This window comes from Rhinopithecus roxellana, chromosome 13 (assembly GCF_007565055.1).
Source record: "Rhinopithecus roxellana isolate Shanxi Qingling chromosome 13, ASM756505v1, whole genome shotgun sequence".
Taxonomy (NCBI): Eukaryota; Metazoa; Chordata; class Mammalia; order Primates; family Cercopithecidae; genus Rhinopithecus; species Rhinopithecus roxellana.
Genome location: NC_044561.1, coordinates 47,954,730 through 47,975,004, shown reverse-complemented (window position 1 = coordinate 47,975,004; position 20,275 = coordinate 47,954,730). Strand labels below are relative to the sequence as shown.

Here is a 20,275-nt window from a genome sequence, read left to right as displayed (position 1 = left end):
TGCAAGTGACAAATATTTTATTAGCCAAAATGAATAACAATTCACATCAGGAAAATTGGAAAGAAATCAACTTCACTCATTTTGTTGTTTGATTATGTTTCCTGAAAAATATATTCAGGTCTTAAACTAGAATATAACTCTGAGGATTCCTAGTACTAAGCGCATGGATCAATTGTTTGTCTAAATAGAGTTTAATCAAATTCTTCTTTAGGCTAGGTTTAATCAAATTCTTCTTTAGACTGGGCGTGGTGGCTCACACCTGTAATCCCAACACTTTGGGAGGCCAAGGCAGGTGGATCACTTGAGGTCAGGAGTTTGAGACCAGCCTGGTCAATGTAGTGAAACCCTATCTCTACTAAAAATACAAAAATTAGCTGGACATGGTGCCCCATGCCTGTAATCCCAGCTACTCAGGAGGCTGAGGCAGGGAGAATCGCTTGAACCCGGGAGACAGAGGTTGCAGTGAGCGGAGATTGTGCCACTGCACTCCAGCCTGAGCAACAGAGCGAGACTCCATCTCAAATATATACATATACATATACACACACACACACACACACACATATACACACACATATATATACACATAATATATATATATATATTCTCCAATAAAGTGGTGAATATTTATTTATTTATTTAAGCAGTATCTACTGAGCACCACTCTTAAGTACCTCCAATGAATCAAACAGACAAAACAGACAAAAATCCCTATCTTCATGGACTTTGTATTCTAGTGGGAAGAATCAGACAGTGAACAATAACAACAATAAGTTAAATTATACAGCATGTTAGAAAAGTGCAATGGAAAACAGAGGAAAAGGGAATCAACTATAGGGACACAGGGAAGTGTTGGAATTCTCAAATGAATGATCAGGATAAGGTTCATTGAGAAGATGAAGAATGAGTTTCAGCTACTTGGGGGGCTGAGGTGGGAGGATCGCTTGAGCTTAGGCAGAGGTTGCAGTGAACCGACATCCTGCCACAGCACTCCAGCTCTGGGTGACAGAGTGAGACCCCATCTCAAGAAAAAAAGAGAGATTAGGAGACATGACTAGCAAATGCAATACGTGGACCTTGTTTGGACCCTTTTTAAAGAAACAAACCAACTGTTAGAAGATTTTTTTTTATAAATGGGTAACTGTACGTATAAAATATTAGATGATAATAAGGAATTGTTAATATTTAAATGTGATAAGGTAAAGAGGATGGAAGAAAACAGATTGGCAAAATGTTGGTAATTTCGAAATGGGTATATAGTGGTTTGTTTAATGATTATGTCTTCTAATTTCCCATAGCAAGATTTTTTAAAAAGACATGAATTATAATTTAGAAAAATTTTAAATTTTAAAAAGCGGGGAAATGTATTTGGAAGCACATATAGTTAGCTGTCCGTATCCTTGGGTCTCACATCTTTGGATTCAGCTCATCAAAATATTAAATATTTTTTAAAATTATGTCTGTACTGAACATGTGCAGACTTTTTTTGTCTTTTTTACTTACAGACTTTTTTGTATCATTATTCCCTAAACAATACAATAACTAATTACATAGCATTACATTGTATTAGGTATTATAGGTAATCTAGAGGTGATTTAAAGTATAAGAGAGATGTACATGTACAAGTATTACTCCATTTTATATAAGGGACTTGAGTATCCTTGGATTTTAGTATCCACGGGAGGTCCTGAAACCAATCTCCCACAGATGGTACTGTACTTCTCTGTTATCTTAATGAATACTTAAGGAAAAAGTAAAATGTATAAGTTTGAGTTTACTCACCCAGTGAGTAGTCATTTAATGTCTTTATATTTTCTTTGTAAAGAAGTAATAAATTAGATTTTGAAATGTGGTTTTCTTTTGGCTAAATTGTAGATTTTCCTTTTTAAAGGAAACAAAAACAGCCTAAGCTTCCTTCAGAGTCTTAGGAAATTTGGGTAGATAAAGGTATAATTGACAATTGTCATAAAAGAGGCTACTGTCAATTATATTTTTTAAAAATTCTCTTTTTAATATTTTCTTGTAGCACAACAAATCAGAAGCTCTGGGCTGTAGAACTTCAGAAGACAATCTCCAGAGACAACAAGTATGTGCTGCTGGCTTCTGAACAGTTGGTGGGCGTCTGTTTGTTTGTTTTTATCAGACCACAGCATGCTCCTTTTATCAGGTCAGTAAACAGAACACTCCTCTAAGGCTACTTCCTACCATTACATAACAAGAAAAGCCTAGAATGTTTATTGTTTCAGTTCTTCAAACAAAAACTATCCATAGTTCTTGTTTTAAAATGGGGTTTTGGGGGTTTTGATTAAAGACTCACTAATAGCTTCACTGTACTGTTTCAAAGGCTTGCCCTCAAAGTACCATACCATGTGTACTTATATGATTATGTATATTCCTAATTTCCTATGCACATGGAACTCTTGAAATTTCAAATCTGCGATTTAGAATTCTTTGTTTCAAAGGGATGTTGCAGTTGATACTGTGAAGACTGGAATGGGAGGTGCAACTGGAAATAAGGGAGCAGTTGCAATCCGAATGCTCTTCCATACAACCAGCCTTTGCTTTGTCTGCAGCCACTTTGCTGCAGGGCAGTCACAAGTCAAAGAAAGAAATGAAGATTTTGTAGAAATAGCACGAAAATTGAGTTTTCCTATGGTAAGCTCTTGCTGCTTGTTCTTGAAGATAAAGCTTTGAAATGTATTTTAATTTGCCCCAAATTCTACATCAGTGTTTTTGAAAATTTAAGATAGTTCCTAGAAACATTAAGAATATTCACCTAAATAGATATTTCATGTGTATTAACCCAAAATATCTGAGGCAGGTCTCAGTCAATTTGGAAAGTTTATTTTGCCAAGGTTAAGGACGTGGCCGTGATGTAGCCTTCAGAATTCAGAATGACATGTGCCCAAGGTGGTCAGGGGCACAGTTTGCTTTTATACATTTTAGGGAGACCTGAGACATCAGTCAATATGTGTATGATGTACACTGGTTCGGTCTGGTAAGGCAGGACAACTCGAAGTCAGGGCTTCCAGGTTAGAAGTAGATAAGAGGCAAAAGGTTGCATTCTTTTAAGTCCTAAATCAGCCTTCCACTGAATACATAATTTAGTCTGGCTCAGTGAATCTGAATTTTTACATAAACAATAGGGCAGAGGAAGCAGTCAGATGTGCATTTGTCTCAGGTGAGTCTCAGAGGCATGACTTTGAATTCTGTCTGTACTTTGTCCACAAGGAATTTCCTGTGGGCAAATTGTGAGGGAGTATGTAGCTTCTTATCTTTGGAGCTATCTTATTTAGGAATAAAATGGGAGGCAGGTTTACCTGTCATAGTTTCTGGCTTGATTTTTCTCTGGGCTTAGTGATTTTGGGGTCCTGAGATTGATTTTCCTTTCACATGTGTTATTACTGTTGGATTAAAGAAACAGGACATGGGAGGAGACAAGCATATCTCAGGCAAAGAAACAGTTGTAAAACATTTTTGAACATTGATTGTTTTGAATTTAAAATTCTATCTCATTGCTTTCAGGGAAGGATGCTGTTTTCCCATGACTATGTATTTTGGTGTGGTGATTTCAACTATCGAATCGATCTCCCTAATGAAGAAGTTAAAGAGCTCATAAGACAGCAAAATTGGGATTCTCTTATAGCAGGAGATCAACTTATCAATCAGAAAAATGCTGGACAGGTATATCCATACTTGAGAAGATACTTGCATTAAGATTTTGGGTCATGAAACATGCCTTTTTAAATCACGATGTTTTAAAATTTTCTTGGGGTCTTTTTATATTTAAATATGTATGGGTAGGTAAATAGATAATAGAATTATCTTTCCTTAAAGTGTAGCAGGATGAGCTGCATGCAGACAAGAACCCCTCAGACACCGAGTTGTAGAAGGAAAGGGCTTTATTCAGCTGGGAGCATCAGTGGACTCATGTCTCGAAAAACTGAGCTCCCCGAGTGAGCAATTCCTGTCCTTTTTAAGGGCTTACAACTCTAAGGAGGTCCATGTGAGAGGGTCGTGATCGATTGAGCAAGCAGGGGGTACGTGACCGGGGGCTGCATGCACTGGTAATCAGAATGGAATAGAACAGGACAAGGATTTTCATGACGCTTTTCTATACAATGTCTGAAATCTATAGATAACACAAGTGGTTAGGTCAGTGGTTAATTTTTAACTACCAGGCCCAGAGCTCGGTGCTGGGCTGTCTGCCTGTGGCTTCCATTTCTGCCTTTTAGTTTTTACTTCTTCTTTCTTTGGAGGCAGAAATTGGGCATAAGACAATATGAGGGGTGCTCTCCTCCCTTATTCCCCTCTTTGAGAACTTCACTCATTAGTGGGAGTTCTCACTTTCATCCTCACTACCCATGTCGTCTTGCAAGACAGATTGATAGTGATTCATATAGTACACTTGTGCTGAAGCATTTTGGTGAACTAAGGTAGCAATGAAGCTTTTTAACATTTGAAGAAGTACAGGTAGCAAACAAGGGAGCAGTAAACAGGTTCCTATTACTATTGTAACTCTTATTATAAGAGTTTTAAATCCTCCTATTGCTGGGAACCGTTTTCCAAGCATGACCCCAGGATCTAATCCATGCCACATTTGCACAGGCACATGTGCCAGTTTTATCATATCTCTGTCTTCAACTACTTGCCCTTGATCATCTATGTGTAGACAGCAATTAGTAAGGTTAAATTTCCCACAGACCCCCTCCTTCAGCTGCTAGTAAGTAGTTGAGAGCCAATCTATTTTGATAGATAGCATTTCTTATCTGAGTTTCTTGCCGGGCCAGAATAGTCAAGGCTCTGCAGGTTTTATTAGTGATTATTTCTAAGACAGCTTATAACTGTATGATTCGGTTGAGCATGTAAATGGTATCCCCCTGAGCCATCTTGTGGCCAAGTAGCAGGTCCGTAATATTGTATGATTCTCTCAGGGGGCCATTCATCATCTTTCCAATTTCCTATAGCTATGCTTCTCTTTTTGTGGGAAACATAGACAGGGAAGCCTAGGAGTTCGCCTGTCTTTATGGGCAGTAGGAAGAAAGATGGTTTAATAGTGCCAACACAACTGCCTGCCCACTGGTCCGGTAATTTGGCGTAAGCTCTAGGCCCACATATCCAGTATAATCCAGTGGGGGCTGTCCAGTTCCGTGGGACTCCGGGTGGGTCCACACGGTTTGCAACTTTGGGAATTTACTAAATGGATTCCTTTCTGTGTGATTTGAACTCCACCAAGTGACTATTTTTGTGGTACCATTATACAGTTTCTGTCCCAGACAACTAAGTTGTTCTATGGGGTGAGTGAATTCTTTTCCTTCTGTAGCTATACAATATTGTCCAGTAATTGGGGTTTTTAGGACTCAGAAATTATCAGGTTGATTCTTTTGCACCAGGAGTTCATCAGGAACTGGGTCTGTAGGTACTAATTCTCAGGCTTCCCATGGCCATTGATCTCCCATTACAGTTCCTCCATATACATAACATGAAGTGACATTGAGAGACTGGGCTACATGCTCCGCTAATTGCAAAAACAAATTTCTTGTTTTTCCTGGAATTTCTGGTACTGGCACATTTAGTTCATCATAGAAAGTCTGAAGCACTGGCTCAAGAGAGCATTTGTAAACTTCTCCTAGAACTAAGATATTTACTCAAGGATCCAGTCAGGCCCCATTGATTCGTAAGATCACACGCTCCCCTTTTTTCCAGCAAGGATCAAGGGGATTGGTTATTACTAGCTCTAAGGGGTTACATTGTCCCTTAATACAGGAAGGGCCACTTTTTCCTTTCTGAAAGTGTACTGGATCCTTTTCATTTTTTATCCAAGTAGCCCAAATGACACAAGACCAGTATCCACATTCCTTTCCACATAGTCCTAATTCATGACAAATGTACTTATTTTCAGTTATATAGCCTTTTTCCCAATCAAAAGAGCCACACCCATTCCTAACTTATTGCTATTAATGACAGCACAGGCATCAAATTTCAAGATTATGTGTTTGGGCACCCCTTTTGCTTCTCTTCTGGCTAATACTTTACTTGTATCATTTACAAGTCCCCACCAGTCTTCAGTCCTTAATCTTACTTCAAAAACTGTGGACATGGGAGGCTCAGAGGAGTCATAACACACATCTGGTCGGTTGTTTCCTGGGCTACATACCTTGTACTGAGTGTCATTGTATAAACATGTTCCTTTTAAAATTCCTAGGCATTCATAGTAACTATATAGAACAGAAAGATTGTTTTAACTTGTTGCCCTACCTCAGTAACCTGATGTATATACACCGAGAGCAGTCCTCCATGCGGGGAAAATCAGTGGAAGTTTTTACCATACAAGTCCAAATTATAAGGAAAATGAGTCCCACAGTGATTCTCCTCAGCTTTGGCTGTACGTAGACCAGTCAGCTTCTGGGTGTGACTGGAGCAGGGCTTGTCATCCTCCTTAGAGTCACTTTGCAGGGGTTGTCCGGGCTCGGTTTTGCCTCCCAAATTTCAGCAGCTGCAGGTTTCACATGGCTGTGGTGGATCCAGTCTGGGATTTCTTCTGCCTTTACAGCCGTGGCGGTGGTCAGGATGACGGTGTGAGGTCTTTTCCACCGTGGCCGCAAAGGGGCTACGTTCCAGTCCTTGATCCACATGCAATCACCTGGAGAGAAAGGGTGAACTGAGGAGAATAAGCTGACGGAACCCCTCTCATTTACCCAAGTTGAGATTGTTTGTGTAATTTTTCCCAAAGCCTGTAGCTGTCACTGTAACTCAATTTCATCTAACTCGGGGAGTGCCTGGAAGTCCCCCTAGTATAGGAGGAGGCCTATGATACAGTATTTCTTTTTTCTTTTTTTTTTTTTTTTTGAGGCAGAGTCTTGCTCTGTTGCCCAGGCTGGAGTGCAGTGGCACGATCTTGGCTCACTGCAAGTTCTGCCCCCACCCCGGGTTCACTCCATTCTCCTGCCTCAGCCTCCCAAGTAGCTGGGACTACAGGCGCCCGCCACCACACCCAGCTAATTTTTTGTATTTTTTTTTAGTAGAGACGGGGTTTCACCATGTTAGCCAGGATGGTCTCAATCTCCTGACCTCATGATCCGCCTGCCTTGGCCTCCGGAAGTGCTGGGATTACAGGCGTGAGCCACCGTGCCCAGCCAATACAGTATTTCATAAGGGGAGTATCCTGTTTTCTTAGAAGGGGTGCATCTAATTTTAAACAATACCATAGGAAGGGCCTGTATCCATTTTAATCCTGTTTCCTGACATACTTTCCCTAAACTATTTTTGATAGTCTGATTCATTCGCTCCACCTTTCCGGAACTCTGTGGTCGGTAGGCGGCATGTAGCTTCCAAGTGATTCCTAATGCCTTTGCTGTCTTCTGTACCAAGTCAGCCACAAACGCTGGCCCGTTATGTGAGCTGATTTGTAAGGGCAGTCCAAACCTAGGAATAAGATCTCGGAGAAGCACACAGGTTACTTTGTAGGCCTTTTCAGTTTGTGTTGGATAAGCCTCCACCCACCCAGAGTAAGTACACACAAGAACCAGCAAATGCTTGTTACCTCCACATTTCGGCATTTCTGTGAAATCCACCTGAAGATCCTCAAAAGGAGCCGCTCCATAAGCTTGTATGCCGGGCGGAACAGTGGCGGCTTGCCTCGCATTGTGCTGTCGGCAAGTAACGTGCCATTGTGCTACTGCTTTGGCAAGGGCTGGCAAGTGTGAGATGTAGAAGTACTGGCCTAACAACTTTTCAAGTGAGTCTTGACCTAGATGAGTGGTTTCATGCATGGCCAGTACAACTGTGGCTGTCAGCAACTGTGGCACAGCTACCTTCCCATCTGGCAGTCTGATCCATCCTTCTTTTATTACTTGCCCCACTTCTGTGTGGAAAAAGTCTTGTTCTTCCTTAGAATAGGTAGGTACCAGGTCAGGTGTTTGAGGGAGTAAGGGGGCTGCTACTGATGCACGGTAAGGGGTAGATGCTGCATTTCGAGTTTTTGAGTCAGCTTGGGAGTTTCCTAAGGCCACTGAGGTGGAGGCTCATTGGTGTCCCCTGCAGTGCATGACTGCCAGCTTCTGAAGTTTCCACACTGTCTCTAATAATTGTAGAATTTCTTGTTGATATTTTATGTCCTTTCCCCCAGAGTTTAACAGGCCCCTTTCCTTATATAATGCTCCATGCACTTGGACGGTGCGAAAGGCGTATCGAGAGTCAGTGTAGATGTTAATAGTCTTACCTTCACTGAGTTGTACAGCCCAAGTTAAAGCAATGAGCTCAGCCTTCTGGACTGAAGTGCCCTGTGTCTATGGTTTCGCTTCAGTGACAGCATTCAAAGTTACCACCGCATATCCTGCACATCTTTCTCCTTGGGTTGATGAAGCTGCTCCCGTCCATGTATAACTCCCAGTCTACTGATGCCCATGGCTGGTCCAAAAGGTCAGGTCTGCTAGAATAAACTGAGTCCAACACTTCTACACAGTTATGCTTGACCAGGCTCTCTGATACTGGGAGCAGGGTGGTGGAATTTAGGGTGTTACAGTCTTTGGTGGTTATGCGTGGATTTTCACATAGCAAGCTTTGGTAATTGGTTAATCTAGCATTTGTTAGCCAGTGATGTCCTTTGGTATTCATCAAAGTTACCACAGCATGGGAGGGAGGCCTTTATATTCAGGTTTTGCCCAAGGGTTAGTTTATCTGCTTCTTGTGCTCACAGGGCCGTTGCCGCCAGGGCCCTTAGACATGGGGGCCAGCCTTTGGAAACCCCATCTAGTTTTGAAAGGTAGGCCACTGGCCTTGGCCAGAGCCACACAGTCTGGTTTAAAACTCCAACTGCCATTTTTTATCTTTCTGACACATAGAGTGTAAAGGGCTTTGTCAAATCTGGTAGTCCTAGGGCTGGGGCCAACTAAGTTTTTCCTTTAACTCATGGGGACCTGCCACGCGATGCTCTGGTGAGGCGTTCCACTGGGGCAGTTACCTACCCGGGAGTGCTCTCAGGATCCGCGTCACTCAAGCTGTCCAGAATCCCCCACAGGGATGCTCCACAGGGCAGGTCTAAGCCACCTAAGGGGCTGCCTCTACCGTCCGTTAATCACCTCGCTTCCTGGTCCATTAATCACGTTGCGTCCTGGTCCGTTAATCACCTCGCTTCCTGGTCAGGGAACCAAGAAATGGAGCAGCACGAGCCTCAGACAAGAACCCCTCAGACACCAAGCTGTAGAAGGAAAGGGTTTTATTCAGCTGGGAGCGTCAGTGGACTCACGTCTCCAAAAACCAAGCTCCCCGAGTGAGCAATTCCTGTCCCTTTTAAGGGCTTACAACTCCAAGGGGGTCTGCGTGATAGGGTCATGACTGATTGAGCAAGCAGGTGTGACCGGGGCTGCATGCACTGATGAACGGAACAGAACAAGACAGGGATTTTCATGATGCTTTTCCATACAGTGCCTGGAATCTATAGATAACACAAGCAGTTAGGTCAGGGGTTTTTAACTACCAGGCCCAGGGCGCGTGGTGCCAGGCTGTCTGCCTGTGGCTTCCATTTCTGCCTTTTAGTTTTTACTTCTTCTTTCTTTGGAGGCAGAAATTGGGCATAAGACAATATGAGGGTTGGTGTCCTCCCTTAAAAGTAATAAAAATAGGAAAGAGAAAACCTATAATAATTCCCATAAAGAAAAATATGTATCTATAAGATTCACTTTCAAATAGAACAATAAACTTTTTTTTCCTTGGTAATAGTTTAGAATCAGTCTTTAGGGCTGTTTTTTTGGGGGGGTTAAGTTTTGTGGTGATTGACTTTTCTTTTGTTTATGTCATCTGACTTTTGAAACACTTCTTAAAGCTTATGACCACAAAATTTGGGAAGAATTTATTAAATATATATATGTTTTAGGTAAAAGGATCAGTGGCCATCTGGTATGGTGCCTGGTGATCCCCAGACCTGAATTCTAACACTTCGGGCACCATGTTACCTTTTCAGGCCTGAAAAAAAGTCAAAATCCCATTTACAGTTCCAAATGTCTCATATAGCTCAAAGATTGGGCAGAATTCCCTTATTCATGTAGTTAGTTTAATCGAATGTCAAACAAGTGGTATTGAAGCAGGATATTTCCCTGACCCCTTCGCAAGTGGGAACTGGAGTGCATGGACACTGACGGGACGAACTCCGTTCACTTGACCCGCTGAGCTCCACCCCTGTGGGAGGGGGAGTTCTGGTGAGTGAGTGCAGGAGCTGGGGTGAGCGCTTTTGGGCACCGGCAAGAAGGAACTTTCTACTAGCCCCGAGGCAGCATCTAGGGGAGGGTGCCTGCAACTGCTGAAGCCCCAGAGGAAGTGTTACAGTGCCATTTTAGCTTTGCCACCTGCAGATGGCTTAAGTGTTAACAGCTTAGTAGAGGGTCAGTGCGACAGCCTTATGCGCCCACACTCATGGCACCCGAGTTCTTGTGTGGCGTCCAGGAGGAATGAGGTCGCATGAACAAATTGAAGATGGTAAATGTGGGGGATTTTATTGCCAATGAAAATGGCTCTTGGTGGGAAGGGGAGCTGAAAAGGGGACAAAGCAATAAATAATCTTCCCCTGAAGTCCAGCCATCACATGGCCAGACTCCTCTCCAAAACTATGCTACCAAGCTGTCCCTTTGAAGACAAGCTGCTTCTCTCTGACATCCAGCTGCTTCTCTCTCTGCCAGCTGAGCCTGGGGTTTTTATGGGCACAGGATTGGGGGCAAGGCAGGTCATGGGCGGTTTTGAAAAAAGCAACATTTGAGCGGGAAAACAGGGATATAAGTTCTCACACGGGGCTCTGGTAACAGGCTTTTTGGCTTGAGGGTAGAGCCTTTGCTGGGGACACACCCACTTCTGCCCAGAATTTCGCTGCCTCCTATCCCTATCAGTATGAAAAAGGCAAGTCTCAGGTTATTTTTCTAAGCTTTGTTCCATTCAACTAGAAGTGTTCGTCAGACGCATACAGATTTCTTCTGAGAAGAGCCAGCATATAGTAGACATTTAATGGATGGCTGCCTGAATGAAAACAGAACTTGTTGCTATTTGGGAATGACTTATTTTGTATATGTTTATTTTAGATTTTTAGAGGATTTTTAGAAGGAAAGGTAACCTTTGCTCCGACATATAAGTATGACTTGTTTTCTGACGACTATGACACCAGTGAAAAGTGCCGCACCCCTGCATGGACAGACCGTGTCCTTTGGAGAAGGAGGAAATGGCCTTTTGATAGATCAGGTTGGGAAATGGACTTCTTTATTTAAATGAACTAATGTAAACTTATGAGGAAGCAGGGAATGACATAATATCAAATGAGAAGAACATTGTTTTTCAAGAAACATTATCTAGAATAGAATAAATAAATTAAATATTAGATTTTAAAAAATATTCTCAAATCTGTTTATAATAACTTATTTAATTTTTCAGCCTATTTTCATATAATTTCATGTCAAGAGAAGCAAGGAAATATTTCTGTGAAATTTTTAATTGATGCTAATTTGGGTTTTTAACTAAACTAACTTTAGTGATTTGCATATGTTTTGGACTGCCACTTGTCTCTTGACTTGTTTATGAAACACTGTTTACTCACAGTCCTTTAAGTAATCTCAGAAGTAAAGCCATATCTTAATTTTTACTAAATAAAGAATAAAAAGATAACTTTACCAAAAGCCTTTCGAATTTAAAGGTATTTAGACTGCCTGCCTATTACCAGGTGTTTCTGGCATTCCAGCCTCAAACCACTGAAGCTCACGAAAGGAAGGAGAATGCCTCTTTGCTCTACACAATCTGTCCTGCTCATACAGCTTCTCTTGTGTTTTCTTTTCTTTTGACTGCAGCTGAAGATCTAGATCTTCTAAATGCTAGTTTTCAAGATGAAAGCAAAATCCTGTACACGTGGACTCCAGGCACTTTGCTGCACTATGGAAGAGCTGAGCTGAAGACTTCTGACCATAGGTTTAAGCAGTCTCAGTTTTTCTAACGGTGTTTGAAATGTGTTTGAAATACACCCTTTTAAAAACATTTCTAATACATCTATCTTCCTTTATGCCTTAAGGCCTGTCGTTGCCCTGATTGATATAGATATATTTGAAGTTGAAGCAGAAGAGAGGCAAAACATTTATAAAGAAGTAATTGCAGTTCAGGGTCCACCAGATGGTACGGTATTGGTCTCAATCAAAAGTTCTTTACCAGAAAATAATTTTTTTGATGATGCCTTGATTGATGAGCTTCTGCAGCAGTTTGCAAGTTTTGGTGAAGTTATACTTATAAGGTAAGATGTTTATTATGCAAAAGTAGCTCGTGATTCATAAACAATCATTTCTATATAGAAATCACCTTATTTGGGGAAGGAGAGAATTTTAAAAAAGAAAGATATCACCTTATTTAGTGTTTAGTATATGAGTATTTTTATTTCCAAACTAAAGAAAAATCATACTGTGGATATTATTCTATAGGTTTTATAACTGAATTCTCTACTTAGAAAGCTTAAATGAATAGCAAAACTTTTTTTTTTTGAGACAAAGTCTGGCTCTGTCACCTAGGTTGAAGTACAATGGCGCGATCTCCGCTCACTGCAAGCTCCGCCTCCCAGGTTCACACCCTTCTCCTGCCTCAGCCTCCCAAGTAGCTGAGACTACAGGCACCCGCCACCACGCCCGGCTAATTTTTTGTATTTTTTAGTAGAGATGGGGTTTCACCATGTCAGCCAGGATGGTCTCGATCTCCTGACCTCGTGATCCACCCACCTCGGCCTCCCAAAGTTCTGGGATTACAGGCGTGAGCCACCTTACCCGGCCATGAAACTTTTTTTTTAAGACAGGGTCTCACCCAGTCGCCCAGGCTGGAATGCAGTCATGTGTTCATGTCTCACTGCAGCCCCAACCACATGGGCTCAAGCAATTCTCCCGCCTCAGCCTCCCAAATAGCTAGATCTACAAGTGCACACCACCATGCCTGGCTAAGTTTTGTAGTTTTTTTTTGTTTGTTTGTTTTTGTTTTTTTTTTTTTGGTAGAGGCAGGGTTTCACCATGATGCCCAAGCTGGTCTCAAACCCCTGGCCATAAGCGATCTGCCCAGCTCAGCCCCACAAAGTGCTGGGACTACAGGCATGAGCCCCCACATCCAGCTAAATAGTGAAACTTTATGTGAACAATTGAAAACAAAAATAGATGCAATTTCAAATATGAACTCTCATGATTCCTACACAATAGAACATGTAACAAAACCTTATAACAAAATGAAGCCGTGTTTGCTATTTTTTGTTTGTTTGTTTTAAGGAGAAGTAACAGTGACTCCCTACCTGCCTCAGTTAAAAAAATTTGAGTAATTTTAAGTATGTTTAATTTCTAACAAACAGAGATGTGATGAATAGTCAGGAGTCATTCCCTTCCAGTCTTGGTTTCCCTTATTGACTTAGCCATCTGCCTTTTGCAGAACCAGATGCCTCTTTTGTTGTTTTAAAAACTTTCTCTTCCAACTATACAGCAGTTTTGAGACTGAATTATGTGCATATGTGCATGTGTTTGAATTTCATAGGGAAAGAGGTACCATTAAATCCCTTTAAATACCATTCATTTGCTTAGTTAGGTATGTTTTATAGATATTTGGTGGGCAGATCTCTATACTAGTTGCTGTAGAAGAGCAGAGGAGAAATTGAAGATACAACTTCTGCTTGTAATCTAGTAGGGAAGGTCAGCATGTGTGTAATGACACCCCCAGATCCTAAAGGGCGTAGTCCACAGAATTAAGATGGTATGGCTTCTAGAGAGTGAAAATCAAAGACTCCTCAAGTCTTTTCAGAGAGTAAATGAACAAATGGAGAAGAAATTGTGTTTAGACTTTGCTCAAATCTTTTGACAAAGATCTATCCCAAAGCTTTCAAATTACAACAAAACATTTAAAAAATCTTAAGGTTCTAGAAAGTACACAGTGAAATCTGTAAGTGTACAGATGACAGTATACTTTGCCAAGTACAGAAATGCCAAACCACCAGAAGCATCATGTAGACTGTGTGAGTGGGCAGCAAAGTAGCAGATAAATGTCTTCCTGAGCAAATGTGAAATACTGCACTGAGCTACAAAGAATCCAAACTGTATAAGGGATGAAAGACTCTGATACAGGAAAGGGACTTGTCTTTATAACCCAACCTCTAAAGATCTTGTTAAATTGAAGCGAGAAGGTTTCCCCCAAATGTTTGTCATCATTAGGAAAAGTATTGGTAAGAAACTAAGGCATTAACCTAACATTATAAAACCATGAGGTGTCTCCAACCTGGAATATTCTGGTTGTTAAACCCCAAGATGACTAAGTTGGAAGAGAAAAAGCAGACACTGAAAGTCAACAAGAGAGGATCTCTATAAGCAGTGAGAAGAAACTGGTTATTACCTTTTAGTCTAGACTAAGCCATTAAGGAGTGAGTAAACTCTGTAAACCCCTTTATTTTTAAATAAGAGGTTCCCTGGAAATGTGTATGGGATAAATTTAAATACATATAGATGCTTACATTAATTGAAGGAAAAGTCTAGAAGCTTTTACCGTAGTGGGTGAAAGCAGGAAGAAAATACAGCTTCCAAAAGAACTTACATAAATCAATAGATATAAGAACCAGAATCCCTTGTTAAAGTTAGAAATGTGTAAGGAGCACATTGCTGATTGAGAATAAGGACAAAGATATTAGCCCTAACCCAGGACCACAAAAGTGTTGGTACCTATCAAAGAATAAATAATGTTTGGGGTTTTAGGGGACTGGTGCAGCATAAATGTATGCTTACCGTGGTGATTATAACCTTTGGAGGAGGGATATTCTCCATTGTCAACAATCTGAAAAAGATACCTTCATGTAGTTAGGTAAGAATGGTCTCCCTGTGTATTTCAAAGAATAGCATCCTGCAATATAGCTTTATGCCAAAGAAATTGAATCAGTTTCCTGGGTCATATTTGCGGGATTGTAGAAATCTGTTCCAGTCCCTCCCGGCCCTTGATTTTAACCAGGGTGAAGTACTTGTGCACACTTTTGTTTTTGGCCTTTTCCTCTTAATATTCATAATTCATACTTTGGAATCCTAGTTTAAGCAGGGGACTAGGGGGAAAGTGATTGTGTGTGTGTGTGTGTGTGTGTGTGTGTACATGTTTTCCCCTCTCTCATTGTGGAAAAATCTGTAAAGATTTCTGAACTTGTGGTTCAACTTGCCAAATTATTTCTGTAATAAGATTGATAACATAATTTGTTCTTTTTTGAATAATAACTTAATTACATACCCGTGACCCTCTTCAGAACTTGTTCTGTCCTTTTTATTTATTTATTTTTCCTCTTGAGAGTTTTATTTCAAAAGTGAAAACTTGGAATCCTATCAAAGACCATTGAAATCCCAAAAGAGTAAATGTTTTTCAGTGATGAAGGACAAGAAGCACAACCTAAGGCTTCTTGGGGCCAGTCTGGTTTTGTTTTCTTTCACTGACAACTCTCATCTTTTTTGGTCATAGGAAATTTTCTTCAGGGAAGTCACTGAGACAGTGAAAATACATAGTACAGGGTTGTGGGGTCAGGAGACTTGGATCCCAGCCCTGTAACTTATTCTCCTTGTAGAGTCACTTTGAACAAGTCACTTAACATCTTTCTCTTTTTGCCTTGTCAGTGAAATAGAGGATTGGATGGGACTGGATTAGCAGTGATCATAAATGGAGGTGCACAGACCCATTTCTCGTGACTTCCATTAACAGTATTTGAAAGAAATTGGAGTGTTTTTAGGGGAAGAGTGCCTACCTGCACTCCCTCTACTTTTTACTTCCTGGCCTCTGCCTGCACTCCCTCTACTTTTTACTTCTACTGCACTCCCTCTACACCACTAGCCCTACCTGCACTCCCTCTACTTTTTACTTCCTGGCCTCTGCGGGCCCTTGTTAATAATCGGTAATCGTGGGAGTCGTCACTGAGCTTGTTATGTCTATGATATTAATTATGGTTTTTTATTGGTTTTCTCTTCCTTAAAGATTTGTAGAAGATAAAATGTGGGTTACATTTTTGGAGGGAAGCTCTGCCTTGAATGTTCTGAGCCTAAATGGTAAAGAGGTAAGGTAGCATTTGTTGATTCTAAACCATTCTGAAATTAAATGCCTGAACATGATACGATATTTTTATAGACATGCAGCAAAATTATTTAAATGGGAGGGGAAAAGACCTTATGGTATGTTCGAGGAGTTATTTAATGTTTTTTATTTAAACTGGATTTCTGACTAGCCTAGGCTTATTTAGGTCTCTCCCCAGAGATATTAACTGTTGGTATAGACTAAGAAGGAAACATGTTTAGCACCTAATTTGATTTATTACATTTTATGATGCAAAAAGTTTTAAAATTTTAATTGGGGGTAGTCTGGCTCATCTGTATAGTAGAAAAAGGTTCTATCAAGTGAAGAAAATGCATTATTTACCAGAAAACAAGGGAGGGAGGTGCTCATTATTCCTAGGAATTTGTTTCATTGGCTTGGCTTACCTAGTTATCTTCTTCAAACATAACTAAATTAATTTCCAGAGATAACAAATCCATCCCATTGAAGTATTTCAGAAATTTTTAACAAATGGAAATATTCCTAACCTGTGATTTGAAAAGTCATTGATGACAGAAACTTACATTGTTGGCCTGGAACAGTTTTACCTCTCTGAAGTGCTGCATCCGTCATTTTATTCTGAACTCTTTTAGACTCAAATCCTAAATTTCTAAGTATATGGTCAGTGCACAGGATGGACTGTACTCTAGGCCTGATTCCTGCAGCACTGACCTACTCCATGAGCACTGTCCTGAGCTTCCTCTTCTGTCACATCAACTTCTTTGGAGAAAAAAAATTCCTTTTTTTTTTTTTTTTGAGACAGAGTTTCTGTCGCCCAGCCTGGACTGCAGTGGCGCAATCTCAGCTCACTACAAGCTCCACCTCCCGGGTTCACGCCATTCTCCTGCCTCAGCCTCCCGAGTAGCTGGGACTACAGGTGCTGCCACCACGCCCGGCTAATTTTTTGTATTTTTAGTAGAGACGGGATTTCACCGTGTTAGCCAGGATGGTCTCCATCTCCTGACCTTGTGATCCTCCCTCCTTGGCCTCCCAAAGTGCTGGGATTACCAGCGTGAGCCACCGCGCCCGGCCGAAGAAAAAAACTTCTTTATGTGTATTAGGCTGGGCGCGGTGGCTCATGCCTGTAATCCCAGCACTTGGGGAGGCCAAGACAGGCGGATCACCTGAGTTCAGGAGTGTGAGACCAGCCTGGCCAACATGGCAAAACCCCGTCTCTTCTAAAAATACAAGAAGTAGCCAGGCGTTGTGGTGGGTGCCTGTAATCCCAGTTGCTTGGGAGACTGAGGCAGGAGAATCACTTGAACCTGGATGGTGGAGGTTGCAGTGAGCTGAGATTGCACCAGTGCACTCCAGCCTGGGCAACAGAACGAGACTCTGTCTCAAAAAAAAAAAAAAAAAAAAAAAAAAAAAAAAAAAAAAATAATTCTTTGTGTGGATTGCTTTCAAAATAGGTTTTGTAGAGTTTCGTTTTCCTAAATGTAATACTAGTATACTCATGTAAAATAATGTATCAGGAAATACGGAAAAGAATTAAAAATAAGACCACTCACATAATCTTACCATTCTGAAGTAATTTTTCTTAATCTTCATGTTAAAATATACATATATAAATACAAATGGGATTTTATACACACAGACACATTAACACAAATGGGATATGCATATATGCAAACGCAAATTGAGACCATATTATAAAGCTGTTTTCTTACTACCTCTTGTGACTGTGTCAGGGACATGTTAAACAAATATGTCATTTTTAATGGTTTCATTAATTTCATTATGTGAATAAATATGTACATTTATTAAACCAAACTCCTATTTATAGACATCTAGATTATTTCCTATTCTTAATTATTAAAAGCAATATTCCAGTGAACCTCTATATATCTTTTTGAGTATTTTTTTTTTGCCTTCTAAATTTCTTCCTTTTCATTTGGCCCTGGTCTCTATCAAGGGGATATTCCTAAGGAATTATATCTTAATTGACCATTATGGTGATAGGTATTTAAGAATGCTTGTTAGTATTTTTTGATGAATATAAAAGAATTTTGTTGACTTTAAAAAGTAATATATGACTTGTAAAGCATGTTAAGTTCTGAAATTGGATTGATTTTAGTATTTATATCTACTTAGCAAGTAAAGGATTATGAATTCTAGGATTTTGACTTTAAAGTTCAGTGTGGATGCTAAATTACTAATAAACACAGCTGTACCACTCAGTTCAGCAACTTTCAACCCCTCCGTTATTATGCCTTCAAGGAATTCCAATATCAGTAACACTTTGAGCCAAGGAAGATCTGTACCCACAAAGGTGCCAACTGTCAGCACAGCATATTGCTCACAGCTACACAGTTCATTTGCAAATACCAAAAATATTCACATCGTGTTCACATTAAGAAACTCTTCAAACAAAGGAAATTGAAACTATGTGGGAGAGAGATTAAATTTAGAAAGCAAGTTTGTTATAAGGATATGGGTTTTAAATGAGAACTCCTTTCTAGTGCACGTTTATCCTTGACCAAAGAGTCTTGCTGTTATCAGCAAGTTTTTTTGAGAGTATTTTTTAAATACATTGACACGATGTGCTATAACTTGATTATAATGTCTTGGTTGTCTTAGATTATACTTTAGTCTAAAAGTCACCCAAATTTATAGAGAAGGCAGAGTGCCAGTTTCACAGGTAGAACTCATTGTGTTTTTAGAATGATTAATTTTTGTTGAAAATTTAAAATGATGTTCAGTTCTCTTAATATTCTTCTGACATTTGAAATGCTAAAAGTATAGGTTAGCATTTAGCAGCTGACAGTATAGCAGCTCTCAGGACCATATGCCAAGTTAGGAAAGACCAAATGAACAGGAACAGGAAATGCATTTTAAAGATTTTCTGCTGTCTGTTTTGTAGTTGTTTCATGTGGGAACAATTGCTTGAATCAAAATAAAGAAAGTGTAAAGTTATGTAGCAAAGTTGTTGGTGAATTTACGTCTGGCCAGGAAAACATAGTGGTTATAGCAAAGGAAACTTGCATCTCTGGGCAGCCTAGAAAAGATCTTTATCACCGCAGGCATTTAAAGGGAGAACCGAGTAAACAAATGTTTACTTTTAAACTAGTTTAAAATTTAGTATATGTGAAAGAACTATGCTGAATTGTCTAACTAAATTAACTGTCTATACCATTGCATAGTTTAACGAAGTCAGCCTCTTTATTCCAAAATAGTTAACTTTCATGTTAATCTTTATTTTATATCTCTTTTACTCCACTAGTTATTGAATCGGACTATAACTATTGCTTTAAAAAGTCCAGACTGGATCAAACATTTGGAAGAAGAAATGAGTTTAGAGAAAATTAGCATTGCGTTGCCATCGTCAACAAGCTCTACCCTGCTTGGTGAAGATGCAGAGGTTGCAGCAGATTTTGATATGGAAGGTTTGTTTCTTAAACACATTTACTTCTTGTAGTTCTAGATATGTTTTCTTCCCATCTGTAAAGTCTTATTTTCTAAGTTTATCTTTCTTCCTCTTCTTGGGACATACATAGCACTATTAATTAGAATTTATTTTGGCCAGGTGCAGCAGCTCATGCCAGCAATCACGGCACTTTGGGAGGCTGAGGAGGGTGGATTGCCTGAGGCCAGGAGTTCAAAACCAGCCTGTCCAACGTGGCAAAACCCCATCTCTACTAAAAATACAAAAATTAGCTGGGTGTGGTGGTGCACGCCTGTAATCCCAGCTACTCGGGAGGCTGGGGCAGGAGAATTGCATGAACCCAGGAGGCAGAGGTTGCAGTGAGCCGAGATTGTGCCACTGCACTCCAGCCTGGGCAACAGAGCGAGACTGTCTCAAAAAAAAAAAAAAAAAAAAAAAACCCAAAAAAACAAAAAACAAAAACAACAAATTTATTTCGCATCATATTGTGTTTATTTGCATATACTTTAAATGTATTTACCATTCTTCCATTCAAATATTAAGACCTTTACAAATATTAATTTATATTCTTATTGGATAAAAACCCAAATTAGTATTGTTGGTGTATGGTTTAGTCCCAATAATTAAGGTAAAAAAGTAGAAGTTCCAAAAGGGTATTCTAAGAACAGAAGTGAGTTTAAGTATTTACTCCAAAAACTTCCTTAAACATGATTTTAAAATGCATTTGTTTGATGGCAACATTATCAAAAGAAAAAAAATTTTAAATGCATTTGTTTTCTAACACAATATGCTATTCTAGCC

The 20,275-nt window shown here is 40.0% G+C and overlaps 1 protein-coding gene across 8 annotated transcripts in view; it reads left to right on the top strand.

Annotated features, from left to right (window-relative positions):
- SYNJ1 (synaptojanin 1) overlaps positions 1-20,275 on the top strand; it is a 103,715-nt gene that overhangs the window by 61,387 nt on the left and 22,053 nt on the right. For all 8 annotated transcript variants that reach the window (XM_030914176.1, XM_030914174.1, XM_030914173.1 and 5 more), the window contains 8 exons: positions 2,027-2,167; positions 2,463-2,655; positions 3,526-3,684; positions 11,067-11,223; positions 11,823-11,940; positions 12,041-12,256; positions 15,976-16,054; positions 19,313-19,475. In XM_030914176.1, the coding sequence (XP_030770036.1) occupies positions 2,027-2,167; positions 2,463-2,655; positions 3,526-3,684; positions 11,067-11,223; positions 11,823-11,940; positions 12,041-12,256; positions 15,976-16,054; positions 19,313-19,475 (1,226 nt within the window). The remainder of the gene's footprint in view (positions 1-2,026; positions 2,168-2,462; positions 2,656-3,525; positions 3,685-11,066; positions 11,224-11,822; positions 11,941-12,040; positions 12,257-15,975; positions 16,055-19,312; positions 19,476-20,275) is intronic.